Source organism: Peromyscus eremicus, chromosome 13, assembly GCF_949786415.1.
Source record: "Peromyscus eremicus chromosome 13, PerEre_H2_v1, whole genome shotgun sequence".
Lineage (NCBI taxonomy): Eukaryota > Metazoa > Chordata > Mammalia > Rodentia > Cricetidae > Peromyscus > Peromyscus eremicus.
Genome location: NC_081429.1, coordinates 52,344,796 through 52,365,947, shown reverse-complemented (window position 1 = coordinate 52,365,947; position 21,152 = coordinate 52,344,796). Strand labels below are relative to the sequence as shown.

Genomic DNA, 21,152 nt, shown 5'->3' with positions numbered 1-21,152 from the left:
CTTCATGTAAGTAAAGGGAAAACACTGATGTGAAACCAAAGTTGGAGTCTTTCTAAATAGGAAGGACCAGGACTTCAGAGTGCTGGAGGCGAGGGGGATCTCCCTTGCTGTTCTGGAGGTCCATGGGTCTAACTACCTCCCTGCCTGGCAGCGAGTGCTGTCTCATGAGATGCCACATTCTGACTGACTTACAGTGAGCACCCATCATTTTTCAGATGAGTGGGGTACTTCAGGAAGGCCTGTACTGTGACAGTAAGTGTTCATTGTCACCCTGACAGAATCTAGAATCACCTGAGAGGTGTCCTCTGGGCATGCCTGTGGAAGGTTATCTTGTGAGTCGATATGGGAAGACCTGTTTTGATTATGGGTGGGACCGTTCTCTGGCAGGGGGGATCCTGGACTGTAAAATGGAGGAAACAAACTGAATACTGACGCCTGCCTGCATTCAGGATCTGCTTCGTGCCTGTGGATGCAACGTCGGTGTCTTCTTCAGTTTCTGGTGCCCCGACCACCCCACATAGTGGACTGTACCTTGAACTGTGAGTCAGAACAAACTATTTTTTTTGTCAGAGTTTTTTATCATAGCAACAGGAAAAGAAAGGGTATATACTCATCCTGATGCCATTCTTGCCATTTGTGAAATTTTTTATGGTAAGAATTGAAAGCTCCAGTTCCTCTTTCTTCCTTAACCCTAACCCTTCCAGTCCGACTCACAGGGACAAAGTACGGCTGTGGAGGAGGTGGCTGTGGGGCCTGCACAGTGATGGTCTCAAGATATGACCCCATCTCCAAAAAGATCAGGTACCTTTCCCCTACCCCAGACCGGCTCCCCGTGGGATTTATTCCTGGCACACTGTGGACTGTATTTCACTCCAGAAAGGAATCTGAGACAACCTCAGTTTCATGAGCTGGAACTGAAATACACAACTTATAAGTTACTATTTGAAGAATGTGGCATAGAGTAGTCCCGAGTCCTAGCAACGCTGGCACTGTATTTTACAAATTATGGACACTTGGGTTCTGAGGGAATTTGTATTTTCTCACCACGGCCATAGAACTAGTAAGTATTAGATCATGAGCCCCCCAAGTCCATTGGTCTGTGAAGCCAAGATCCTTCGAATAAGTGGCACCCCAAGAGAGCTGTGAATGCCTGCTTCCCTCCACCTGTGAAGTGACTCTTTCCCCATGCCCAGGGGACCAGGCAAACTTACTTGTATTCATGGGTCGGAGACTCTGGTGGAACTACTACATGACTCACCTCACAGGTCACCTCACTTAACTTCGTCCCAAGCCTTTCAGGCTTTTTCTAAAACCACACACAACTGATACCACTCAGAAGAGAAACAGCTCCGTGTTTAACTAGCTTTTAGAGCTGAAGGGATGAAATGGGCGTATCCAGCAAGACCATTTGAACTCCTGTTTTTAACAAGAGAATTTGGAGGAGATAATGACTGTCTTAATTATAATATTTATTTTTAGGCAGACATAGTTAAATTCAAAATCATTTATTTGATGATTTAATTTTAACATGCACTCAATTATCTTCCTGTCAAAGTAATTATAATCCTGTAAATGCGTCTTTTTTTTTGTTTTTGTTTTTTTCCAATGCTACTGTTGTTTCTGTGAATTCTTTTTGACGTCGCTGCATGAACTTTGAAGTCATTTCTCTGTTGCTGCCTGCCTGGTTCCCGTCTGCTCTCTCTATGGGGCTGCTGTCACCACAGTTGAAGGCATAGGAAGCACCAAGACCAGGATTCACCCCGTCCAGGTAAGAGCTTGCTCTAACAAGTTTAAGGTTTAACAAGTTGTCCTAGTTATCATTAACCCTCAACCTGACACAAACTAGAGTTGTCTGGGAAGAGAACCTCAACTGAGGAGCCGTCTAGATCAGGTTAGTCTGTGGGTGTGTCTGAAGGGGATGGTCTCCACTGTGAATTGATGGAGGAAGGCCCGGCCCACAGTGGGCGGCCCCATTCCCTAGGCAGGTGGTTCTGTATAGGAAAGCTGGCTAAGCACGTGCCTGCCTGGCAGCCAGCAAGCAGCACCCTCCATAGTTCTTACCACACTTCTTCAGTTTAGAATTGAGTTCCCTGGTCGGAGGCAAGGCTACATGGACTAGCAAGTAGACCTGCCATCAAGTTCTGATTTGACTTCACTCACTGATAGACTGTGACCTGGAATTGTAATCCAGATAATCTTTTGTCCCCCAAAAGCTGCTTGGGGTTAGGTAGTTGTCATAGTGACAGAAATGGCACCAGAACACAGGTTTAGGTGACTTCTTTAGTTGTCCAGACCTTGGCTCATGGTTTTAGAGGACAAAGATGGTAAGTGAAGGGCTCTGTTCCCTTTACAGAAAGAGACCGTTTTCCCCTGAATCCCTCAAAATCCTATCGAGGCTTTCTTTGTCACCACTTGAAGTTTATTTGGCTTCTGTAAAAGTGAGGAGGAGAGCCTGGAGAAAGTGGCCAGTAGACTGGATGGGGAGCCTGGAGAAAGTGGCCGGTAGACTGGGTGGGGAGGAGAGCCTGGAGAAAGTGGCCGGTAGACTGGGTGGGGAGGAGGGCCTGGAGAAAGTGGCTGGTAGACTGAATGCCTTCCATTGTCTCACAGTCTCAGCGGCCCCACCACTTTCTGGGAATGCTTCGGTTTTATCACAAAGACTACAAAGGAGACGACTCCCATGTATCTTGGTTTAGACAAGAAAATGAGAAAAACTGGGATGTGTACTCTCTTTGGTTGTGTAAATAGCCATGCTGCTGATTCTAGTCAGAAAAACTAATTTTGTGGCCTACATATTCGCACTTAGCACTTATTCTGTGAGAGTCTCCTATGAAGGTTGTGTGTGCTAAGTAGCCCCAAAATTAAGTCATAAGCTCTTCCAGAACAAGGATTTTTACCTTAGCCTGAAAAATACCTTTCCATGGCACACACACACAAAAAATACATTCCATAAAGACTATCAGCGGTGCTGGGAAGATGGTTTAACCAATAAAGTGCCTGCCTACAGCACGAGGACCTGTGTTCTAGCCCCAGTACTCATATAAAAAGCCGAGTCCAATGGCATTTGCCTTCGGTCCCAGCACTAGGGAGGTGGAGACAGGAAGATTCCTGGGACTTGCTGGGCCAAATGCTCTAGTTGAATTCATGAGGTCTGGTTTCAGTGAGAAACACTAACCCAGACAATAAAGTGGTAGACAACGAGGATGACGCTTACCATTAACATCCATCCTCCACACACACATGCGTCTGTACACACACACACACACACACACACACACACACACACACACACAAATGAGTTCATTGCTTTTTCAAGAGATGGTTGGCAGACTACCAAATCACAGGCCTGCTTGTCCTCCTGCCTCTAAGGAACCCCTCCCATCAGAGGCACACAACTGAGTGTATCAGTCTCCAGGCCAAGTACTTACAGAATCTTTCCATTCATGCAGTAAATATTTCTTAGTAAAACTATCCAAATGTGAATAAAATTTCAGGTAATTACTGTAGCTGAAGTTTTCCTGTGTCCCACCTGGCCCATGGTCAGGACAAATCTCTCTCACCTGCCAGTCCTGCAGCCGCTTGGACCCAAGTAAACACACAGAGGCTGATACTAATTAAAACTCCTCAGCCGTTAGCTCAGGCTAACTATTGATTGACTAGCTCTTACACTTAAATTAACCCATAATTCTTATTTATGTTTAGCCATGTGGCTTGGGACCTTTTCTCAGTTCTGCCGTCACATCTTGCTTCCTCTGTGTCTGGCTCTTCCCAGAATTCTCTTCTCTGCTTGTCCCGCCTATACTTCCTGCCTGGCTACTGGCCAATCAGCATTTTATTTATTAACCAATCAGAGCAACACACAATCACAGCATAGAGAGCGATATCCACAGCAAATTACTAAAGTTAACCCAAAAGGCAAGAGGTAGAAAAAGTAGATTTCCCTTCGTGGAGGTAGTCCTTGACAACAAATCTCCAGTTTAAATTATTTGGTGTGACTGAGGGTAGAAGGGTTGCCTGTGTGGTAGCAGAATGAGGGAGCACTGAAATAAAAGTGGTCTTGATGGAAGGCACTGGGTTAACACGGAGAACTCCCCTTCCAGACACTTCAATGGTTCCTTCCCCAAAAAACCTCCCCTGGCTTTGTAAATATGAACAATTGCAGCATTCGTGGTTCCTATTGTTAGTCCCGAGACTCACAACAGAAAAACCAGCTCCACAACTCTGAGCCATCTTGGAAGCAAACTTTAATTAAATACTGACCAGGATGGACTCTGGCCAGCCCACCCCTGGTTCCCAGTGAACGGCCACGAGACACGTGTTATAGGGCTTCTTAAGGGCAAAACCATAAGGATACTGTATTTCCCATGTGGCTTTGTTATTTTCCAAAAACTACAACTCCCGGCATTCCAGGAAGTTACCTGGCCCTCGGGCAAGTGGGGCTTACAGGTTGACTTTGGCTCTTACACTCTGCAACTGGGCTGCACCTGTTTCGTTTCTGAGGACTAAAATTCTCAGCCTGGAGTATTCCTGCTCTTCATTTTTAGGAAAGGATTGCCAAAGGCCATGGTACCCAGTGCGGGTTCTGCACTCCAGGCATGGTGATGAGCATCTATGCTCTCCTGAGGAACCATCCAGAACCCTCCACAGAACAGTTAACGGAAACCTTGGGCGGTAAGTGGTGACTTCTTAAATTGTAGGATAAGGAGGCAGCAGATAGCAGGGATGCTGGAGCATCTCCATGCCCAGAAAGCCAAAGCATGTGACACAGGTCTATACACTGATCTTTATGAGCTACACATCATCAGTGCTGAAAAGTATTCATCCCCATTGAGCAGGAGGGAAGACTGAGGCAACCAGGAGAAAGTCAAGTACATTCCCCACGGAACTATGACATTCTTGGCAACATATCATCTAAGGGACTTTAGTGTGTTACATATTGGCATGCCGTATGCTTACTGAAATAGTCACTGTCTGGGCATCACTGATGTAAATTCAATGCTATTGAGATGGTGTTTGGAAATATTAAGACACTGGGATCTTGCGATTAGGCGATTGGAGCTAGCCTACACGAGCAGTGATCTTGTGGCTTGTTTTTGTTTGTGGCTGGGGCTGCTGTCACACTTTTTCCTGGAGTAAAACTGATGCTCGTGAAGTCACAGATGCTAAGAAATCAAGGAGGAAAATGTGGTGACTCATAAACATGCATGCCATTGAAATGCCTTGAAACCTCAAAGGTAATTTCTCCTCCCTTGTCCTCTCGGAAAATTTTATTCTCCTCAAGTCTCATATGCGCATATCCTTCTGTCAAGACCCTTTTTAATTTCTCTGTTTTTGCAAATCTGATCAACATTGCCTTCTGTCCTTATGCAAGTCATGGTCCAAACTACTGAATAGAATAAGTCAAGCAGAGCTTTGTGAGAAAATTAATCCACATCATTAACACTGAACTGCTGTTTAATTGTGTCGCATGCACTGACATTTTCTGTCCTCGCTACAGAGGAGCCCAAACTTGTCAAATGCCCTGGGAAATCTCCTCGCACTATGTTTGTGGAATTAAGCAGATCCACCCTAGAATTCTTATCCCAGAAGAGAAGGCTAGCTTTCGTAAGTCCCTCGTCTCCTCTTAGACAACACTGTTTTTAGGCTCTGTCACAAATAACCCCTGTCAGAACAGATCCAGAGAACTGGCCAAGAGTAGAGTCAACCTCACCTAATACCCATCTTTAAAAAAATAAATAAAAAGCAGGCCAAGGGTTGACTGTCTCCAATGTTCTAGAACCACGTGGGCTTATTGTTATGTCTCACAAAGATTGCCGCTCATAGTTTCACAAGCTCATCCTGCCATGAGACGTAATTCCCTTGATCCATCTGACATCTTGAACAAATTCAAAGAGGCTACAAGTTCTCTTAAAGTCTCCATGTATCTTGGACTTCAAGGCTTTTGGAGGAAGGCCCAGCCAATGCTTAGTTACCAGGTATTCCTGTTGTGAGAAACATGTGAGTGATTTTTAAGAACAAGACAGCTGTGCCTTCTCTTGGGTATCTCTTAACGTTGTGAGAAACGTGAGCAGTTGTAAGAAGGAGGCAGCTGTGCCCTCTCTTGGATGTCTCTTAATGTCACTTGGTTCTGTTTGTTCTCTTTTTGATGTGTTGTTGATGACAATGATAGTAGTTTCTCCACAACCTGTCTCAGTCCCGTGTCCAGTCAGCCTGACACTGCTCTCTGCTTCGCCATTCATTCTCTGCCTTGCCTTATGACGTTCAACATTTCTTCTCTCCTTTCTGGTTTGGCTGGTCGGGAAGCAACCTGATCACAGCCCTCCTCCCTCAGTTCTTGCCACATCCAGTTACATCCTCTAAAGCCCACAACTGAGCGCTTCCCTGCCCCTGTGCCAATGCTTCCATCTGTGGTTTCTGACCAGTATGGGGGAGGTACGGGGGGGCTCTGTCACTGTGCCGTACTCTTTGAAATTGCCTCTTCACAACTACTGCCCGGAAGAACATCGAGCACTCTTCACCTTCAGAGACCCTGTCCCCAATACCTACCATTGTCATATCACAGCCTTTGTGGTTAGCTTGACAGCTTTGCCCAACACTGGTTTCTCTGACTTTCATGACCCTCAAAAAGCCTTTACCCTCAACCCCCCTTTTAAGCAGAGGTGAAACCTCCCAAACTTGGGTCACTAAAGGATGCTTTCTCAGTGGTGGCTTCCTCTGTTACAGCTTCTCCAAAAAAGGTTCTGTCCATATCTTGAATTGGATCAGGCGACCTGGGTTGTCCATCCCGTCTAGCAGCCAGATGCCGCCCCAACTAGTAGGAAGGTGTTGGCGGTATGAAGGGTTTCCACTTAAGGGCTGCAGGGGCTGCTGAAAGGAAATATTCAGGCAGAGCCTTGAGTCAAAGGGGAAGCCGGGTTCATCAGGAAAGGAGTCTTGACATTTTGCAGCAATCTGAGGGACTACAAGCAGATTTCAAAAGTCACAGGCAGCTAAGAATCAGAGAATCAGGTTAAAATAGCAAGTTAGGAAAGGGAACAGTAAATCAGGACAATTGCCTGCAGGAAGCAGCGTGGCCTGTGATGTGCTACAGAGCCCACGGCCTGCATCTCTCATTAAAGTTGTTATCCTAATGGTCTCGATACCCTTCCTTCGGAGAACTTGGATTTCCACTCAAATACGTACTTGATGATCCTAGTTAGTTTTTATTCTGTAATATTGCCATGTGTTTTATCGAGTCTCATCTCTCCAGGCTTTAGAGGTTCCTGCTAGACCCCCAAAGTCTCATTGCACCAAAATTGAAGTGATTCTCTGTATGCCTTCAGTCTGTGCTCTTACATCCAGAGACTGCCACAACAGCTAACTTCTGGAATACTTTCTGTACACTGTATCATTCCACGAGAAGTACTGCATGTCAATTATGCAAAAGAGGAACTTGAGGTGCAAAATAGTGAAGTTACTGCCCAAGATCTTAAACCTAGCCAGGGCAAGAGTCCGCTTTTGAACCTGGGTAATTGATGTAGACCCCACACCTTTATCGCCTTGTCTGAATTTGTTTACAGGACTGTTTTTTCTTATTATTTTCTCTAGAAAATGACAGAGACTCCTCTACTTACCTCATACATTTGAGTAAAAATTATGTATGTTTCGAGTCGTCTCTCTTTGTAGTGCAGTCCCTTGTCCTTCTGTAAGCATTAACAACTGCCTGCTCTGTGGCAGGCAGTGTGCCTGTCTGTGGGCCTCAACCTTGGGGACAATGCATCACAAGGACTTCTGATGCTGATTGTTGTTTTGAAGGAGTCTGTGAAAACGTTGTGTAAAATGCAGAACAGAACAGAAATGCCATCATAGTCTCAGAGTCTATGATCTCACCTGATAACAGTGAGAGCCAGTGGTCGAAAGAGACCCGGCAAAGTGAGATGACCCCTCTGTGTCAGGATCAGTCCCTCTGATAGTATGAGATTATTAACACCACCTACTGGGTCCTCAAGAACTTGCAAGGCTCTGCAATTTCACCCTGCTCTCTGGCTAACAAGTTATCCTGCTGCCATTGTGGGATGCTGGTGGAGATGTGAGATTCTCCAGCTGGGTCAATGACTGACAGAGTAAGCCTGGCTGGAGCAGCTGCACCCGCCACAGCAGCTCCTGGGTCCCAGATCCCACAAGGCAGTTCGAATAGAGCCAGTAACCCCTGCAGGTGTGATAGGTCATGTTACAAGGAAGAACCCTGGATTTAGGAACTCAAGTCTTATCTAGAGGAACGCCCTCTAGAAGGCGGCATATCTTGGTTATACTAGAAGTTCTCATTTCTGTAATGAGACCTTGTGCTTACTTACTCTATACAAGTATCCTGAAAAACGATCTGGATCTAAGCAGTGAATATTCACAAGCTGTGTACATCTCTGGCATGTGAGTTGTATCCCTTACAGTGGTATTTTCTGTCTTTTCCTTTCACCCAGTTTCTGTTCTGTACCTCTCTTGAGAGTGTACCCCGTAAATAGGTCCCGAGTAACTCCTAATAATATGTGTGAAATCTAGAAAGATTCCTTTTAAATGATTGGCAAGGGAGGTAATATAAAGAGAGAGAGAGAGTCGGTATGAATGAGAGAGCTACAGCAAGCCCAGAGAAATGGCCTTGGAGCTGAAAACGTGTATTTCATTCCCCCAGGTAATTTATGCCGCTGCACTGGATACAGACCCATTGTGGAGAGCATGAAAAGTTTCAGCCCTGTGAGTGTGAAATGACTGATGGCTGCTGAGCCACCGTTATGCCCACCCCCACACTGGCTCCTTCCTAACCGCCCCGACACACACGCCAGATGGGTTTCAAGGAAAGTACAATACTGTGTTTTAAAGAAAAATGATTTTCTGTTTTCGCCCATCTCAGTAAGCGAAACTGGGTATTTTTTTCAGAAATACAGACAGGTAGCACCATAATAGCTCTTTTTCTGAAGGTGAAGTTTGGAAATGGCGTATTCTTAGTGAAAATGGATTAGACCGTTCTAACATCTTGCTTCATGATGAAGAAAAACTGATAAAAGTCTGTTTTTCAGACTGTCACTTCCACAGCACTTTTGGTTGAGACATAGCCCAAGTGAAGCGTTTCCATCAAGTGAATGCCCCTCTTTGCTCTGATTGTGATTCCGTCTGAGATTAATACTGATGGGAGATGGGGAAGAGAGGAGAAGCCGTCTCCATCATTCATGTTAGGTGGACTCAATTGAATGTGAGATCTGCAACATCCACAAAGCATCAATCTGGGACTCCCTCTGCCCTCGCCATCTGCAGACCTCTCCAAAGTAGACACCACATGCTTCCCCACAGCCCCCTAGAGAAATCCTGATGTCAGACATGCAGGGCTTCCCACACTGGGCAGTCTTCCAACCCTCCAGATGTTCACAGGGCACTCTGTGCTTTAACCTAGTAGTGTGACACTAACTACTCAGACTTAGTGTCACACTCTACAAATTAAGGGCTCACAAGACTGATTTCATCTTATCAAATGCCAGACTGGGCATTTGGTATTTCTGATCCGCTAGCTAAAAATTAGTAGTTCCTAGGACCTTACCTCCTCAGCTTCAATAATTTGCCATAAGTCAGGAAACACTGCTTATTCTTGCTGGGTTACTTTAAAATCTGTTATAAAGGGAACAGGTGAATAGCTAGATGAACTGGTACAGCAGGCAACAGCCAGAAAGGGCTTCCAGTCAGTGGTTTGAGGTCTATCATGTTCCTAGCACAGGGTGCTTCACCGACCCAAAGGCTCATAAATTCTCTGGTTCAAAGTTTTTTTTTTTTGTATGTTTTAAATTTATACAGTGTGTGAACACATGCATGTGGAGGTCAGAGAGCAACTTGTTAAGTTGGTTCTCTCTTTTGTTTTTGATTGTTTGTTGTTTGGTTTTTCGAGACAGGGTTTCTCTGTGTAGTTTTGGTGCCTGTGCTGGGTCTCCCTCTGTAGACCAGACTGGTCTTGAACTCACAGAGATCTGCCTGGCTCTGTTTCCCAAGTGCTGAGATTAAAGGTATGTGCCACCATCCGACCTTGGTTCTCTCTTTCTACTCTTACCCAAGTTCCAGGGTTTTGAACTCAGAAAGGACTCTATACAGTGAGCCATCTCACAGCCCCTGAAGTTCTTGTAACTGTACGGTTGCACACATCTGCAATTCCAGCACCCAGGAGGTGGACTAAGACAGAATAATTGCAAATTCAAGACCAGTCTGGGCTACATAGTGAGTTCAGGGATGGTGTAAGCTGCAAAGTAAGACCTTGTCTCATCTCAAAAATAAATAAATAAAACATTTTTAAAGCACTCAATCTCTAGCCCTATTAACCCCCAGGCTGGTCCACCCACTGAGCCAGATTGGTGGGCTGCAAATTTAAACCTATTGATGACAGGATCTCTGCCAATTGGCTCCATCCTAAGGCTATTCAGGAGTGGTCAGAGGTTCAGCAAAAGGAAGGAGTTGTCAGTGAATCCCTGCATCTTGGTGACAACCCAGAGGATGTTGTTCTGATTTCAGACGCTCCAGTCCTCCATGTCTCCCACTCCTCCCTTGGACAACCTGCCTCCCACCTTCTCTCAGGAGAGGTTCATTGAAAACTAAAGGTTTTAATACATGGGAAGCTATGGGCATAAGCCTAGACTAGGCTAGACAATCGGGAAATTGTAGTTACTATTAATAATTAGAACATAAAGTTATGCTGAACAAGCGTAAACTAACTTCATATCAGAATGCATAGCCTCAAATTCTGATTCCACAATTCTCTAGCTACATAATTTGATAAATTACATAACTTTCCTAAGCCCTTGTTTTCTTGTCCGTGAAGTGGAATCATGATTAAAAGAATTAGAACGTAACATGTCCACAAAACACAAAACTTTGTGCTGAGCACAGACTATTAGCTCAACCTAACCTAGACCACAACCTACACAGTTTACCGCTTCCACCACCTCTGTGTCCGAGTCCATTTTATATTCCTGTACCATAATACCACACACTAGATCAATTCTAATGACCAGAAATCTATTGGTCACAGTTCTAGAAGCTCATACAGTCAAGATCAGGGGGTTCCATCGAGCAAGGACTCTCTTGCTGTGTTATAACTTGGCAGAAGACACTGCAATCGTGGAAGAGATTTGAGGGTAAAAGAGAGCCAAATGTGGTGATATTTTGTTTGTGCTCTAACAAATAAAGCTTACCTGGAGATCAGAGAGCGGAGCTAGCCACTAGAGGCCAGGCGGTGGTGGCACACACCTTTAATCCCAGCACTTGGGATCTCATGCCTTTAATCCCAGTACTTGGGAGGAGGAGACAGGAAGTGATATGGCTAGGTGGAAAGAGGAAGTGATAAGGCAGGGTGGAGACAGGCGCTTGGCCCTTTCGGTCTGAGGATTCCTAGAGGTAAGAAGTCTTTCTAGTGGCTGGCTGCTAGGGGCCCTAGACTGTCCTTTAAATAGGAATTTTCTCCGGCTGTAGTGGCATTAGTCCATTCTTGAGTGGAAACTCCTTCTAACACAATCACAATGGCTCTTAAGTTTCAGTATGCGTTCTGGAGTGACACACATTGCAAGCATACCATCCCATCATCATAACCATCCTTACCTCTGGATTCATACAACTCTATGACTCTCTGATTTAACCATTAATGTTGTCTGCTACAGAGTTCATCCTGCTGCCAGATGAATGGGAATGGGAAATGTTGCTTGGATGAAGAAAAAAATGAGCCGGAGAAGAAAACCAGTGTGAGTCTCCCTTTTCTCCCCTCGAATTCCTCCATCTTCTTCTATTTGCCCTCAGTGCATCCCGCCCACATGAGTCAGAGGGGTTTGTGTGCTGGGAAAGAGCAGAGGCTCCCAAAACAACTGTCTTACTCCTGGCCTTTCCACCCTTTCTGTCCATTGACCTCCGGTTACTGCCGACAGGAGTCCACCTAGAAGAAAGGGAGTCTTCCGAACAGGGCTGCAGTGAGTAGTAAAGATGGCTCCAGCGTGGAGGGCTGGCTTTGGGAAGACAGGATCCGGCTCAAAGCCAGCTCAGTGACTTCTTCAGTATAATCAGTAACCACTGAAGGAAGTTTGCAGTAGAGCACATTTGCTCATAAAGTCCCAAGTTGAATGACACACAGCAGTTGTGTATTAAATGTCTGATTTTCCTAATGATTGAGGTTCAGAATCTCCCTTTCAGCCAGTTATGGCAAGCAATGGAATTTGTGTGTCGAGGGCATTAGATTTTACTTTTGTACTTTCTGACTGAGCAATTTCACTGCCAGAAATCCACTCCAGGAAAATAATTAAAAGTAAGTCACATATTTACTATGAAAAAAGATATGTACCACAGGGTTATGTGTAATAAGGGTTGGTGCTAACCTGAATGTCTAGCAACAGGGGGTCACTTAAGACTATCTTGACATAACTGCTTAATTGGACCTTACACTAACCTGGAATCTTCTTCTGTAACCTTTAAAGAATTTAAACATAAAAATGACTTATCTAAAGTGAAGTAATTTGAGATTTGAGAATTTGGCACCATTAAATATTACCAGCATATGCAATATAAATACATATATACAAAATGAAATTAGGAATGGAAAAAATAGACATAATGACAGTAGTGGTTACATCTACACCATGCTATTACGAAGCTGTTTTATTTCTGTAGACTTTTAAAATCATGTAGACATGATTTTATTATAATTGCACACACACAAATGTTTAAACAAAATGAAATTCCTGTGGATATTATAGTAGTTACATTAAAAACACAATTTCCTCTAAAAGTCAAGTTCACTTGATTTCTAGTCTAGAGAGAAAGGAGAGGAAGAAATTTGAAAGAATAATGTAGGCTCTTTAGCCCACAGCCACCAAATATCCCTGCGTGTAGTGACAGAGGTCAGGCCTGTCACCGGTATCTGCAGGCTCAAAGCAGAAACATTAAGGAGAAGAGCCCAGTTCTCATCTCTCTGTGCCCAGCTCTGTCCCACACGGCTGGCATCACAGACTGAACACCCAGCTCGTGTGTCCCAGTTCCAGCCACTCCCAGTCTCTTCCCTCAGGCCCCGCTCAGGCATCTCTCAGTGAGGAGGGCGTGGAGCAGAGAAGCCTACAGGGGTCCTGGGAAGTGGACTGGGGGCTTCTGGGTGGAAGAATCCTGAGGTCTTGGTGCCAAAAGCCTGTGGCTAGCAGGCAGTGGGGTGCTGGCTGCAGGTGGAATGTTCCCTAACTCTGGGATCTCTTTACACCCTGTGGGAGGGACTTGGCGAGAGAGGGCCAGATTAGGGACTTGGTGGCCAATAGCCTGGGGGCAGATGGGGATGGACTTCTTGAAGCTGCATTTGTTGTTTCCTGTAGCTAGAGTGTTCCTGCCTGGCCCACAGTCAGGACAAATCTCTCTCACCTGCCAGTCCCACAGCCGCTCAGACCCAGCCAATTAAACACAGAGACTTATATTGGTTACAAACTGTATGGCCATGGCAGGCTTCTTGCTAACTGTTCTTACAGCTTAAATTAATCCATTTCTATAAATCTATACCTTGCCACATGGCTCGTGGCTTACCGGCATCTTCACATGCTGTTTGTCCTGGTGGCGGCTGGCAGTGTCTCTCTGACTCAGCCTTCCACTTCCCAGATTTATTCTCCTCCTTGTCCCGCCTATACTTCCTGCCTGGCCACTGGCCAATCAGTGATTTATTTATTGACCAATCAGCAACACACTTGACATACAGACCATCCCATAGCAGTTTCCCATACCAGTAAGATATAAATCAGGGCACACTGCAGGGTGTCAGCTCCGACTGCTGTGACTTGACAAGGAATCCCTTTTCTCTTGGTGGTGTGACTCCCAGCAATAGCAGATACTTTCATTCCAGTCTCAAGTAGTCATGTCAACTCTCAAATCACATACTGCACACAGTAAGATATGTGTGTTATAGAACGGCTACAAAGCGGTTAATGGAGGGGCCACAGACTTGGGGAGTGGGCTTATTAAAGACAGCAGCTAATACAGACGCAAAGAGCTGTTGCAGGTGAGTTATTAAGAACCCCATTAGAGAGCAGCTGGAAGCAGAGCCAAGCCGAGCTCAAGGCAAGCCGAGGCCAGGCAGAGGGACTGGCGGCAGATTTGGCACCCCCAGGAGAGGGCCAGTCAAGCAGTGGGCACCATAATGAGCTGGAACTCAGGGGACGATCAGGATCCCTCTGCCTGTCGGTATCTTGTTGCACACACACGGGGTGGCCACATCAGTGAGGCCCTCAGTGGCCACGACAGAGCCTTCATTTCAGGTGACCCAGGTGAGGGGTTATGCCCTTTGCTGGTCTAGTGTGTTTGATGAATTCTCGGGCCTGACTTTTCTGATGTGGTTTTAATATGTCACATGCTCCCAATCTTCCCCAGCGGGCATTTTGTCTTGCCTGAATCAGCTGGCACACTGTGCCTCCTGGTTTGTTGCTGGGCAGGTGGTGGTGTCTGCATGCACAAACAAGATACAGTGTCATCCTGCCTCTGTGCTTGCACTCAAAATGGAGTCAACTTAGGGCAAGGCACAATCTGAAAGCCCCTGCCCTCCCCTGCCCTTGCCCTCCCCTACCGTCCCCTCCCCTCCCCTTCCCTGCCCTTCCCTACCCTCCTCTGCCATTCCCTCCCCTCCCCTGCTCTCCTCTACCCTCTCCTACCCTCCCCTACTGTAGATGTAACCAACCTTCTTATTAAATAAGAAACACAGAACCAATGCAAAGAAGAAAGCCAAGAGGTCAGAGCTAAGAGCTAAAACCTTACCCTTCCTCCTGCGGTGGTCCTACCTCTCCGAACCAGAGCTACTTTCTGTGTTAAAGTCTTTATATAGATTTTCTGCTCTGCCTTCTCATTGGTTGTAAACCCAACCACATGACCGCCTCATCATGGCCTGTCTGTATAGACCTCCAGGTTTTCTATGATTGGTATTGAGATTAAAGGCATGTGTATCCAATACTGGCTGTATCCCTGAACACACAGAGACTTACCTAGCTCTGCCTACCAAGTGCTGGGATTACAAGCGTACACCACCACTGCCCTGCTTTCCTATGGCTTGCTAATAGCTCTGACCCCCGGGCAACTTTATTTATTAACATACAAATAACATTTTAGTACAAAATAAAATATCACCATACCCTCCCCTCCCCTGCCCTCCTCTACCCTCCCCTGCTCTCCCCTCCACCCTCTCCGGCCACTGTCCTTATGTCCTAGTCCCCAGTCCAGGCTTTTCAAACAAACGATAGTCGCTGTATGGCTGCTGAGAACCATGTACCAACCTTTGCCACAAAGACTAAAACATTTTTTCTTCTTCTTCAGATTTACACCAAATTGTATGAAAAAGAAGAATTTCAGCCCTTGGATCCAACTCAGGAGCTTATATTCCCACCTGAGCTAATGGTTTGTTCTCCCCCTGCCTTAGCCGATGGTGCTCTTGAGAGAGTGAACAGTCCCATCATCAGCTCGTCCCCACCAGTGTCTCCACCCATGTTTGCTCCTCTGGGTGACTTTGTACTGTGTGGCCCTCCAGAGCCACAAATGCATTTTTTTAAAATTTATTTTCAGACTTTGCCTGTGGCTAGGCTCCATCTTGTCTCTGATCTTTCTCATACTCCATGTCCAGGGCAAATGCATTCTGGTACCCAACACCTATAAAGATCCATAGGAACTTCAGGGTAAGACTAGGAGCTGGCAAGGGCAGATCCAGGCCCCTGCTTCAGTAGGCATCAGCTCTGCACCAGTACAAGGTTCTGAGCTGTCTCCTTTACATTGTCCAATCACTTCTCTGGACATCCCATGGACTCCTTTCTATTTTCTGTTTCTCAAGCTTCCATTAGGAGAGCCCCAAGTATCCGGCCCCAGGCTGGACACCCCGGATGTGGAAAGGACAAACTGCCTCTTCCTGAGGACAGTCCTGTCAATGTGGGCAGTGTCCCCTCCCTTCCCCCATGGGATGTTTATTCTCCTGCAATGGGGCGCTTGTCCCTTTGCTGCCTTGGTTGTGAGCCCATGCTTGCTGTGCAAGAGAATGGCCGAGCATCAGCACTCTGCGCAGTTCTTGGCCTTTTGTTTGTTTGTTTGGTTGGTTTTGGTTTGGCTTGGTTTGGTTCCAGTGTTACATACATCTTTAAGACTGACAACCCAGCAAGTTCTTGTTATGTGGGTTATAGCTATTGACGGATGCAGTGTGTGAAATTCAAGTGAAAATGTTTTAATTATTCAATTCATTTCCTTATAAGTAGCCAGAGAAAACGTTTTAAAATATTAATTTATGTGTCTGGGTGTTTTACCTAAATGTAGTGTCTGCACACTCATGTGTGCAATGCCCATGGAAGCCAGAAGAGGGCGTCAGATCTTCTGGAACTGGAATTATGGATGGTTCACTGCTGTGTGGGTGCTGGGAACCAAATTCAGTAACAAGAGTGGCATTGTTCCAGATTGTTGTACATCTCTCTAACTCTGGCTTAAGAGAAAGCAGCTGGGTTTGCATACAGCTACAGATAGGTGTGAGAACACACACCACGGAGCATTTTTACACTCAGCCATACACTCCTCAAACAATGGGAAGGAAGAAAGCAAATCATATACATTGTTCTTCATTATAAAACAGTTTTGACTTTGGAACCCCTAAAGTGTGTTCTGGGGGGACTGCCAGAAGTGACTGGATTCTACTTTGAGAAGTGCTGGTTCACCTGATGAGAGCATATGATACATTTCAGTAATCAGAGTTTTCCCACATGCCCAGGAACTCTCCTGTCCGTCATCCTTCCCCACTCAGTACGTAAACACTTAACTGAATACAGCATTTACAGTGATAAAGAAGTTTTCATTTAACCAGTCACCTTTAGTGACCGCTTGTTTCCAGCAGCCTTCTGCCAGGATTCCTGTACGACAAAATTATTCAGTGAGATGATTCACTAAAACATGGAAATTGTACCAAAAGATCTTCCCCCATGGATGCTCCGGCAAAGAACAAGCATGTTTTCATAAAATTTGTTTGCAAGGATATCATCAAAGTTCATTTGAAACAAATTAAGCAATTCGATTCCTGCTTGAGAAATGGTTGCCTTGTTTAATATTAACTGGCAGAGACGGTTGAAACTGTGCTTCTTCTAAATGCCCACAACTTAGGTTTCAGAGGGCACCAGGCAAGGAGCCTGGTGCTCTGGGGTTCACATCTTCTTCACGGTAACAATCCATGTCACCTTGACCAGGCCATGTCTCTGACTGGCTCCTTGTTGTATTTTTTCCTTTGGTAAAGCTGGATGAGTCGTTAGCATACTTGCGCTTTCTTTCCTGCACACTGTAAAATAACGCCAAATGTGATTTGACTTAGTAGGGTAGAAATGATTTTAGGCAGAAAATATGAGCATATTAAATGATTCCTGTATCAAATCAAAACAGAGGGCACAGGAAGTCCACAAGAGGAGAGAAGGGAAGGAAACCAAAATTAAAAGTCTGCTTGACTAAGCATGAAATTATCCTCATGAATATTTATCTCACACTCGTCCACGTTAATGTATTACTACCTATCACAACCATTTGTTTTAGAGAAATTGATGGGAAGAAAACCTAAGGAAATTCTGCCTGTTAACAACTGAGAAAAACCCACTGGTAGCGTTGAAGCTCTCCGTCTTGCTTAGGAAGCCATAAACATCAATGGGAGGTCCCATTGGCTTCAATAAGCTTGACATTTTCTGTTTTCACTGGTTTGTTGTGGTTGGGGGTATTGCTTTTTGTTGTTCAGCAAAACAGCTTTACCCCATATTTCAGTGACCACTGAGAACCCAATGACATTCACACATCATCCTTAATTTTCACACACATCAAGCCAGACATAGAGAGGGTCCAGAGTTTTCCTAAATTGATCTGGGGACTCAGTAGCCAGGCTGGGATTAGAACCTGGGTCTCCTGTCTCCTGGTACATTCAGCATGTTTCTCTGCCTGGTAACACCACGTAGCCCTCAGCCCCTATGTGCTTAAGTCTGTTGTCATCCATAGTTTGGTTTACAGTCATTTCTTTGGTTGGGAAATTGACATAAGATTGTGTATGTAAGAGTCTTGTTTGTTTATGTTAAGACTTCATTAAAGTCCACTTCATTTTTTTAAGCTTTAAGAGATGAGAAAAATATTCAAAGGAATTAATTTCGTTATGAATTAAGACGTAATATACCTGCCTTTGTTTTGTGATCCTCGGTTCCTGCCCGTTCAGTTGCGAGCTGTGAAGACATCTATGTGTGTTTTATCACTGACATCATCGTTGTCTGAATTTAAATACTGCAGAGGATGGCAGAGGATCCCCAAAAGAGAGCTCTGACTTTTTGTGGGGAGAGGACTACCTGGATTGCCCCAGGAACCCTAAAAGACCTCCTGGACCTGAAAATGAAATACCCCAGCGCTCCACTCATGATGGGCAACACCTCCCTCGGTGGGTAGCCGAGAAGCAGTTCCCCCTGCTGTGTTGAGACCCAAATTGCTGCAGGAGGAAAGAGCTGTAGCACTGGGTCACAAAGCAGATTCTCATCTGGCGACAGGCTTCTTTCTTTGGCCCAGCTGATGGCCAGCTTGCTATGCAGCACATCGGCCTCTCTTTCCAACTACAGAGTGTGATTAGATTGCAGGGAACAGGGAGATGTTAAGGTTTTGTTTCTTCTGGCACCGACAAATAGTAAAACAGATCTTTCTCTTACTGAGTTTCAGAGGATGAATCTATAGGTGGTCGGTCTCAGCCCAAGTAAGGAGAAACCACTGAGAAAGGAAAGAGGCTTCCTTTGCCACGAGTTTACTTCATTTTAATGAGTTCTAGGTCAGAGTTTTATTTACAAAGTGAAAGTAAATGAAATCTAGCTGGTGTGTTCCTCCCCCTCCTCTTCCTCTTCTTCCTCCATCCCTCCTCCTCTTCCTCTTCATCCTTCTTTTCCTCCTCCTCTCCCTCCCCCTCCTCTTCTTCCTCATCTTCCCCCTCTTCCTCTTCCTCCTCTTATTCCTCCTCTTCCTCCTCTCCTTTCCCCTCTTCCTCTTCCTCCTCCTCTTCCTCCTCTCCTTCCTCCTCCTCCTTCTCCTCCTCTTCCTCGCACTGGGGAAGGAACCTGAGGGATCACCAGGTTAGACAAGTGCTCTACTACTGGACAATATCCTCAGCCGGCTTCACCCTTTAAAACTTTGGTGCAGAGGCTGGCTGGGTTCCCTGCCTCCTGAGCCTCCAGGATTACAGGCATGCGTCCCCAGGCCCAGCATGCATGGTTTTATTCTCAGTTATGATCATTCTTCTCTCTTTTAGGGCTTGATATGAAGTTCAAAGAAGTTTCCTACCCAATTATCATCTCTCCTGCCAGGGTCTTGGAATTACACATCGTGACCAATACAAAGGAAGGTATGTTCTCATCTGTTCTAACAAGGTCCATGTGCGGCCGAGGGCTTGGCTGGAGAAAGCAAAGGTTGTTTGATGCTAAGGACGTCACAGGCTCATGAGATGGGAGGAAATCACACTTGGCACTACCGTGCCGAACCATGACTGATCCTTTGTACAGAACATCTTCTAAATTTAGAAAATCCTGAAAAAAAGTTTGCACATCTTGTCTTGAGATTCAACTTTTTCTGCAGAGAACTGGACCTCAATAATGTTGGTTGGGTTTTGGAGACAGGGTTTCTCTGTGTAGCCCTGGCTGTCCTGGAACTCGCTCTGTAGAACAGGCTGGCCTTGAACTCACAGAGATCCGCCTGCCTCTGCCTCCCGAGTGCTGGGATTAAAGGTGTGTGCCACCACCGCCTGGCTTCACTCTGCTACTTCTGAGGTCCCAGCTCCTCAAAGAGACTCTTCCCTGAAGTCTCTGGCAGCTGAGGAAATAGTTACCTGGTCTCTGGTGGGTAACGCACAGCATTTTCCCAGGCAGCCCTCGGCTGCTCTTTCTCCATTGAAGCAGAACCGGTTCCAGTGAAAGCCACCCAGCTACCCAACAAGGCTCGATGTGACTCTCTCACAACATCGAATTTGATTCTGTGAGAAGCACAAGCAGAATAAAGCCACATCTAAACATTCATTTTTTAATTAGTTTTCAAGTTATTTGGTTTCCCCCCTGATGCCAGACACAGAGCTGTGAGCCGGCAAATCAAGTCTCCCGAGGAAGACATGGTTTCTTCCCTAGGTGTCAAAGACATAATCAGCAGATGTGTAACGAAATTATCAGAGGATGATCTAATGATTGTGCCACTCATCATTCACAGTTTCTTTTATCTTCGGTGGAATCTTCTTCCACAGCTAAGAGATGCTTTCCGAATGGTGCTGTTTTAGGATCATGACAGTTTCGGTGCTTTTTAAACTTTAATTAAAGAGAGTCTGGGTTGTTTGTTTTTTTTTTTTAAGGAGGGAAAAATACAAAAGTAAGTAAACATTGAAGTGCTCCCACGCACTGGATATAAAGTTACAATCACAGGATTGAGAACGTATATGTGTCCTGTTCTTCTCAACACCTTGTGTGTTTTCTATTAACAAATATGTTTAAGGGGAGAAAGGATTTTTTTTTTAAATGTTGCTTTTTGAGCCAGGCTTGGTAGCTCATGTCTGTAATTTCAGCATCTGAGAGACTGAAGTGGGAGTGTTTCCATGAAATTGAGGCCAGCCTGGGCTATATAGTGAATTCCACGACAGCCCCCTGGGCTACAAAGTAGCTCTCTCTCTCTTTCTCTCTCTCTTTCTCTCTCTCTCTCTCTCTCTCTCTCTCTCTCTCTCTCTCTCTCTCACACACACACACACACACACACACACACACACACACACACACACACACACGCTGCTTTTCATCTTGTAGAAGGAGTTAGTGCAGGAAAGCATGTGTTGTGCTGAGGGAACTCTATCTAACCCACGTGTTCCCAGAAGGCCTTGTCCTCGGAGCAGCTGGGAAACTGCGGACCACACACAGGCCCACACACCAGTCTGTCACACACACACACACACAGGCACACACACCAGTCTGTCAGGGTTGCTGTCTTCACCGATGGTTTTCAGTGCCGCTCAGTCACATCACAGCTCTGACTCTGAGGATTTAATTATTTCTCCCGGTCTTCATCTTGCCAATGAACAGATCCTCGTGGAGTAAGCACTCTTTCAACATCCACTGAGCTGTAAATAAGTCCGTGCTTTGTAATCT

The 21,152-nt window shown here is 45.5% G+C and overlaps 1 protein-coding gene across 3 annotated transcripts in view; it reads left to right on the top strand.

The window, feature by feature from the left end:
* Positions 1–21,152, top strand: part of LOC131923683 (aldehyde oxidase 3) — a 94,145-nt gene that overhangs the window by 5,624 nt on the left and 67,369 nt on the right. The window contains exons 3-10 of one of the 3 annotated variants that reach the window (XM_059278818.1): positions 705–801; positions 1,660–1,768; positions 4,545–4,671; positions 8,666–8,727; positions 11,664–11,744; positions 15,325–15,405; positions 18,289–18,433; positions 19,286–19,378. In XM_059278818.1, coding sequence (XP_059134801.1) covers positions 705–801; positions 1,660–1,768; positions 4,545–4,671; positions 8,666–8,727; positions 11,664–11,744; positions 15,325–15,405; positions 18,289–18,433; positions 19,286–19,378 — 795 coding nt within the window. Of the gene's footprint in view, positions 1–704; positions 802–1,659; positions 1,769–4,544; positions 4,672–5,787; positions 5,976–8,665; positions 8,728–11,663; positions 11,745–15,324; positions 15,406–18,217; positions 18,434–19,285; positions 19,379–21,152 lie in introns of those variants that run through there. The other 2 variants (XM_059278816.1, XM_059278817.1) reach the window with 2 other exon arrangements.